This window comes from Mytilus californianus, unplaced genomic scaffold (assembly GCF_021869535.1).
Source record: "Mytilus californianus isolate M0D057914Y unplaced genomic scaffold, xbMytCali1.0.p SCAF_12, whole genome shotgun sequence".
NCBI lineage: Eukaryota > Metazoa > Mollusca > Bivalvia > Mytilida > Mytilidae > Mytilus > Mytilus californianus.
The window spans coordinates 33362616-33370611 of NW_026262604.1; the positions used below are offsets into that span (position 1 = coordinate 33362616).

At 31.6% G+C, this 7996-nt stretch overlaps 1 protein-coding gene across 1 annotated transcript; it reads right to left on the reverse strand.

Annotated features, from left to right (window-relative positions):
* Nucleotides 1–368: 368 nt before the first annotated feature.
* On the reverse strand, nt 369–5397 carry LOC127722404 (ryncolin-1-like). The gene is made up of 4 exons (XM_052229277.1): nt 5254–5397; nt 4325–4421; nt 2163–2327; nt 369–634 (listed from the first exon to the last, which is right to left on the reverse strand). The coding sequence occupies exons 1-4, from the start codon at nt 5395–5397 to the stop codon at nt 369–371; spliced, it is 672 nt and encodes a 223-aa protein (XP_052085237.1).
* Between the last annotated feature and the right edge of the window lie 2599 nt (nt 5398–7996).

Here is a 7996-nt window from a genome sequence, read left to right on the forward strand (position 1 = left end):
ACCATATTCTATATTAAGAAATTCCTGTACCAAGTCAGGAATATGACAGTTAATTTCCATCAGTTTGATGTGTTTGAGCTTTTGATTTTGCAATTTTATTAGGGAATTTTCGGGGTTTTTTTTAAACTTCTTTGGAGTTCGGTATTTTGTTATTTTACTTTCAACGTTACATCTTTTCCAATATCAACTGGTCTAAATGGTCTGTTTCAGACATATTATGAGATGATAACTAGACGTTTTTATTAGATTCATAGAGAATGAAGTTTCGAAAAGGTTAGTTCATATAGCTTCGTCCTGTTGTAACTCTAAACCATTTTATGTTAATTGTCCTTGTGGACTTTAAAAAGGAAGGTAAAACACCGTCTTTCTTAGTTTCCTTTAAACATCATTTTAGTAGACTTCAGCGAATAGTGATATCCTTTCCATGTAAACCATTCGATACCATCGGCAAAAGACAAATGCGGTCCACCTAAATATGCTCCATTCAAATTTGCATAATGACACGCTTTGTGCCACCACCCTCCCTTGTACGTTTGTGCGCAGTTGTAGGGAGAATATCTGTCATTATCTCTATCTTTAGTAGAAAACATCATACCGTTATGGTTTCTAGTACCAGGAATCATAAGGCTATCTCCTGTGAATGTAAAAATTAAAAATTAGTAGAAAACATCATACCGTTGTGGTTTCTAGTACCAGGAATCATATGGCTATCTCCTGTGAATGTAAAAACAAAAAATTAGTAGAAAACATCATACCGTTGTGGTTTCTAGTACCAGGAATCATAAGGCTATCTCCTGTGAATGTAAAAACAAAAAATTAGTAGAAAACATCATACCGTTGTGGTTTCTAGTACCAGGAATCATAAGGCTATCTCCTGTGAATGAAAAAACAAAAAATTAGTAGAAAACATCATACCGTTGTGGTTTCTAGTACCAGGAATCATAAGGCTATCTCCTGTGAATGTAAAACAAAAAATTAGTAGAAAACATCATACCGTTATGGTTTCTAGTACCAGGAATCATAAGGCTATCTCCTGTGAATGTAAAAACAAAAGAATACAAATGAACATAAATACTTATAAATTTAACAATACAATCGTAAAAAATAAAGGCAATAATAATGTACTTACTAGTATCTCATTTATCTATTGTTTTTTTTTCTATTATCTCATAAAATAGTGAGCAATTCTCATACGCCTTATTTGTATCCATTTAAATGTATATATATATATATATATATATATGTGAAAGTACTTATCAGATTACAAATAATTTATATCTTATTTTTTGGAAAGAATTGTTTGGTTTTTTTTTTTTTGATAAAGTGGTTTCTATTAACATTAATAACACTCAACACCAATTGTTGAATTAAATTTATATATAGGGGTATAAATGAAAACTTATTTGTTCATACTTTGCCAAAATTAAGCATATAATGTTGTATATAAATGATAGGTCACCGAGCTTGTTTTCAAACTACAGGTTGTGGAAAAATAATATATGTTGTATGGATTATACAGAGAAAAGCATCAGCATGCGAACAGAAGATAAACTAATTTAAATAATGTCTCATTATAAAGTGCTTTCAGAATATCGAAAGATCATTGTACATGTTTCCCGGCTATAAAATGCCGTTTTTGGTAGAATCGTTCTCTGATAAAGTAAATGTTTTGTTCACTTGAATGGCGTCGTCTGGTGTAATAAAGGGTTCCAACTTCATCGGTGAAGTTTAAACATTTACAAAAAACATGTCGATTGAACCTTTTTTTCCAGGAGAGAAAAAAACGTTAAAGCTATTCATACAGGTTTCAATGTTACGTCAAGACCTTTTAACCGAACGTTGTATTACACTTGAGAGTAATGCCTTACAAAATACTTTTTGTTAAAACAAAATATGCTGTACCCAACCAGTTTGTTTCGTTATAACAGAGTACAAAACGGAACAAGTATAATTAGGAGGTAATCAATATTCAAATCTCACAATTTGATAAGGAAGAGACAAACCAACGTAGCAAACAAAACTTGAAATTATTCCATGAATTCCAAAAGAAGCGAGACTGGGTTCATCGACATGGTAAGCATTTCTTATTATGCATGCATTACCCACCATGCAAATACATACTTATAATTTTGGATTTGAATCAGTTGTATTTTTATTTATACCTGCAGTTCCATTATATCCGTCAACATTCAAAGTGTATTTCGTTGTGGCATCACCTATACTGAAGTCACTGTACTCTGCATATGTCGAATTTCCTTCAAAATCCTCAAGATAGATGTAAAGTTTTTTCTTTCCAATAGAGGTAAGAAGGTGTATGTATTTATTTCCTGTTCGACAATGAAATACAATGCAATTAACCAAAAATGATCACGCAGCTTAACATATTCTTACCAAGTCATATGAATTCTAGACCATACTGTGAACATATGTTCACGGAACGATATTGTGTTGTTTTATACAGAAATTGATATCAGTTTTAAAATAAAAAGATTTTTTATGATTGTCAAATTACTATCCTTTACAGACCAAAGGAAGTGTATGCAGAAAACTATAAGCTAATTAACAACCTTCAGCATGAGCAAAACCTATACCATAAGTTATGCCAGTGCAGACCATTAAAAATAAAATGTGAATCATTGAAATCAACGGCATGATGCATGCATAACACAATAAACGAACAACAAATTTGCATACAACAAACAACGAAAACTATGAAATTACGAGCTCATAACCTGGGACAGGCACATACAAATTTGGCGGAGCTTAATATATGTTTTAGCACTCATACCTGTTCTGACATTGGACAGTAGTGTAATTACATAACGGAAGAATAAATTGTAAAAATAAGTTGAATAGGGCTTAGCTAATGAGATCGGCAAGAAGCAAAGCAAACGCACACCACCATGTTCATTACCATTACTGTGGAAGACCAAATTTAGAAACAATATAAGCACATACACTATACAATTATAAGTCTTTAAGAAAATAATTTAATTTAAAATACATTTTGAAATTTAATTCGTTGTATATTGAGATATGTTGATTTGTACATGTTGTAGTTTTTGAATCAATAAACACACGATAGAGGGTCTGGATGGGGAGTCCTTCATTTCTTTATTCTTTAACTTATATAGGTCATTGTTCTCTATTCATTATTAAGTTTGCCTATTATTCTCTTTTCTTTGTATATTAGCACCCCGTTATTCTCCATGCTTTATTTTTTGGTTTAATTTTCTCTTTTTTCTGTTTTCTAGCCCTTTATTCTGCACTGTTTCTCAATTATTCTTTATTCCGTAAAGCCTGTCCAGATCCTCATATTAACTTTAAAAAATATCAATTTGACTGCACTATATGAGCATGTAGACAATTATTATTTCTACAGTAATTCATGGGGTCAAAACCTTTGAAAATCCAAAACCTAATACAAACGCTGACAAGTACAAATAACTATATGCATTTTGTTTGGTGTAACATTTTTCTTCGTATATGAATTCCATAACAAGTTTTAACAAATAAATAATTAAATTTAGTTCGTTTGATTCAACTGATCCTGGTTAACCGTTCTGCCGCGCTATTGGCATATATGTTCCTTGTCGGCAGGCCGCGCTAGGCTCTTATTTATCACCCGTTAGAATATGTCAACATAACTTTTCAAACAAAATAAAGAATAATACACATATTTACTTCTTAGATAGTATTAAAAATTTATTTTTTAAGATCCTTTGCATTCAATTAAATAATTGTATAACGTCATATTGACAGAAATGACGTCAATCGTGTAGTTTAAAGAGATTTTCTTGTATTCAATGGACAACGTGAATATAATATACCACGTACAACACGACGTTTATTCTTAAAAGGGTTAAACCAAAAGATAATCATAAGAGTATCAGCTTAATTAGAAGCGTTTTGAAATTTTCACCGTTTGAATCAAACTTTGATCGTCTCCAACTTCAGTAATATTTGTAAGAAATGTTGTTTTGGGTTATATATCTAGCTATATAATAACATAAATGGTGCCATTTTTTCTGTGCCAGGATGCGTATTTCGACAAACAATGTCTCTTAGTGATGCTCGAGGCAGAAATATTTGAAAATCAAAGGCTTATCAAATATACACTATTTTTGGTTTTGTTCAGACTGGTAACCATCAAAGTATCTGATTCTAAGAATATTGGATTTTGGAAAGTTAATAAAGACTGAGATAAAAATAAAAGGTAATTTGGTTTTCAAGAGTCTGCCCAAATTGCTATCACAAACAATGATGAAAGAAAAGTTAAAAACAAAAACCAAACTTTTAAGCAGATATCAAAAAAGAAAATTACCCAACCAAAATTCTGTTTCCAAATTTCCGAACCCCATCTCAAACTCATACCATCCCTGGTAAAAGTCGATAGTTCCGTCCGTTCTCCTTTGGAAAACCTGTTAATATGAACAAATAATAATAGTTAATAAATTAAAGCAACAGTATTCAAAAATCTAGTTTTTCGATTACAAAGACAAATTATGGTAACTATGGTAACAGACAAAAACTTGGGGAATCGCAGGAACTCCAAAAGAACCGAGACTAGGCGTATCGAAGGAGTAATCGTCGCCTGTTATGCACGTAGTTCCGGCCATACGAAACCATACTCGGTAAAAGTATCACTATCGGGAATAGGATAAAGATGGTAAATAAAAATTTTAGTAGTTGTTCAACATTACTCTTTTAGAGCAGTTTTGGTTAAAGGAAGCTTTTTGGTTTAAGAAAATATAAGTGTATTGCTGTCTGTAAAAGATGTAGGATGTATTAAATATTCATATGAATGGAATGATTGTAACTGGACTTCAAAGAACAAACATTTCACATAATGCCGCGAAAATAAAGTATGTACGAATAAAATGAGACACTAAGTGACATTTGTTATTTTTTGGCATACCAAACGTTATGTCTCAGACGAACACGATAAAGATTATTGAGAGAAAAAAACACGTTTTTCCGTACATAATTCATATCTTATCTTAACCCCCCTCCGGCTAGATCTGCACCTGAGGTCTTGAGTTCCCCTCCAGCCGTGTTTGGTGGGGTTTGTGTTGCTAAGTCTAGTTTTCTATGTAATGTTTAGTGCACCCTTTTCGTCTTTTCGTCGGTTTTTTTTTTTTCGTTTTTATCATGGCGTTGTTAGTTAATCTTCGATTTATGAGTTTTGAATGTCCAAACGGTATCTTCCACCTATATCCTGTTTACTTCTGAATAAATATTACTTATACTTACAGTCCATCCAGGGCCAGCTGTATCCATGTCACAATAAACAACAAACTGTTCATCTGTTGGGTAAATGATATATACCCCTGATAAACTTCCTGGGTGGATGTCACTGCAGTCACGTGGGCGTAGAACTATTAAACAATATCTCATAAGATCAATTATCTCATTATATGTGAGTTTTATATTCTCGTATAAAAATAACCATATGTTAAATTTTTTAACAACATGAAGATTTTATTGTTTTGAAGACAAAGCAGGAACTGAATCAAATGTTGCGGAGTCATAACTTTTCATGTGCTCTTATTTGCATCTATTTGAAGATATTGCATTTACTCTGCATTTGCAATAACCATTCACATTTCAACATCTGCTTAAGGGCAATCATAAACGAATAGCATTTTAACACATGTGTTTCCATTGATCCAGAACAGAAAATCTTTTCAGGTTGCTAATCATCATTTCCGCCACTGTATATCGTTCTTTTTAATGTATGTTTTTTTTTTCATTGATGGCATAAGATATCAATTTGCGTTTTGACGAAGACAAGGTGAATGTTTATTCAAATATGATATTTATTTATCGAAATATGCAATCATAATGGGCAGGTCAAAAGGAAAGGAACTTAGGCTTCACAAAGTGATATGTGAATTGTTCGGCTGTGCAAAGTTTTCTCTTGTTTTCATTCAATAATTTTACGAGAAAACATCAAGGTTCTAAGTATATCCTACAGCAAACTATATAGAACTGCTTATGAAAATATTAATAGACAATGTGTCCATTGGACACAGATGATGCCCCCGCTTGCATATAACAATCCGAAAGGACATGACTCAAGAACGGCTTGATATTGAACTTGATAAAGTTTATATGAGATAATTTAAAGTTTTTGGATACTTTTGATCGTTGGCTAATCAGAAGGTCCAGCAACGGCATGTATACAAGAAAAAATAAAACAATAATTTAAAACAAAAGTATGTGTTTGGAATATATATGTTTAACATTTATACTGGTAGAAGTCACGTAAATTCGTAAGATAGATCTATGTGGGCAGACTGCTTATTTTTCCTAAACATAATTGTGAGCAAGAACAATTAGAGAACATAAAACAATCATGTCACAGTTCACTGTTAGTAAATCTAACCTATAGATTATTTCTACGTCTCTAATGTGTTGTTTTAACATACGTTCAGATAACAAAATATTTGAAAAGAGAAAATACGGTATATAAAAACATGAGAAACAGATAATTATATATAAATTAAAAAAGTAATTTATTGATATTATTCATCTAACTTTTCTTTTCTCTTTCTTTAGTAAACATACCTGATAAGTCTCTGTGAATAAGAAAGGTTTCTGTATTTGAAACATCGATTAAAGGAGAGAAACAAGAAGTATACATCATACACATGTGCGTTTCTGTATCATAACTTGCGACACAAATGTCATCATTAATAAGAAGCCGTCGACTACATTCCATGAGGGACCTTTCTTTTATGTATACTTTAGTAGGACTTCCAGCTGATGATATATTGATGTTCTTTTCCGTCAGGAACTTTCCCTTTTGAATCTTAGCAGAAATCGAATAAATATGGTCGCAAATCATAACTCTTATCAAAGAAAAATATAGTGTGCTGAACATGTTTGCAGTCATGCTGAGAAATATTATTTAGCGATAAGTTACTCTTGATAAACGATCTACAATTATCTTTCAGTCTGGAACATCTGTAATAACTTAAGAATTATATTATCCAATTATATTCAAAAATATTTGGAATTGAAATAGGTTCATTAATAAGAATATATTCACCTCAGAATATGCCTTGTACATGTCCATGCATAAGTTGCTAATAGTTGTCTCGTAACATATTGTCTTAAATGTCCTGTAACCACTCTGAACTTTAAAAAAAAAAATTTCGTAAGTTCCAGTAGACAACAGAGAACAAGTGTTATGTTATCTTACATGCTAGCTTTAACATACTATTAAAAGTGGGAGGAGCAAAGTTAGTCAATCAACCAATAAAACACAAATTATGCTACAGGGTTTGGATTGGGGTTTACAGAGTAGAGAATAAAAGGCGAAAAAAATAAAGAAGAGAGAAAAATTGGCCGCAAAATAAAGAATAGAGAATAATGGGGTCCACAAATATAAGGAATAGAGAAAAAGGGGGCAAAAACTTAAAGCATAGAGAAAAAATGGCATAAAAAATTAACGAATACAGAAATGAAGGGCCCTCATCCAGACCCTCATGTTACGGCTTGATTACAATATACAACGTATGAGATAAACAGGATTTTTTATTATTTTCTGTTAAAAGGAAGTTGTTTTCAAATTATATTTTCTTTTTTTCTTCATATTGTTTGAAAACTCATGTACAGAAATAGCGAAATATCTAAATGGACATTGCAAGATAAGACACTAAATGAATCTAAATATTGATATTAATAAAGTAGGAAAAAAGTCATGTTAAAATGAAAACAATTGATTTGTTAACTTGCTTATCCGAGTTCATTGTAAAATATCGCACAAAAAGGAACTTGTTTCTTCACTTAGTAATTTTATGTTAACCATTGAAATTGAAAACATATGTCCAACAGTATTATAACAGCGTATTGGACTTTTTTTTTAAAAGAAGGATTTTTTGCGGTAAAAGGTAGAAGGTTGTTATGTTTCTGTCATCTGAAGTTAAAGAAAACTTTTTGAAAGTGTAAACGTTTGATGTTGAACGTACCTGATGAAACACTTGTCGTG

Excerpts from the sequence above, each read along its gene's own strand:
- LOC127722404 (XM_052229277.1), bottom strand. The coding sequence starts at position 5,397 with ATGAGATATTGTTTAATAGTTCTACGCCCACGTGACTGCAGTGACATC. Across the intron at positions 2,328-4,324 it reads GGAAACAGAATTTTGGTTGG|GAAATAAATACATACACCTT; the intron begins GTAATTTTCTTT and ends ATTGTCGAACAG. Across the intron at positions 635-2,162 it reads CGGATATAATGGAACTGCAG|GAGATAGCCTTATGATTCCT; the intron begins GTATAAATAAAA and ends TTACATTCACAG.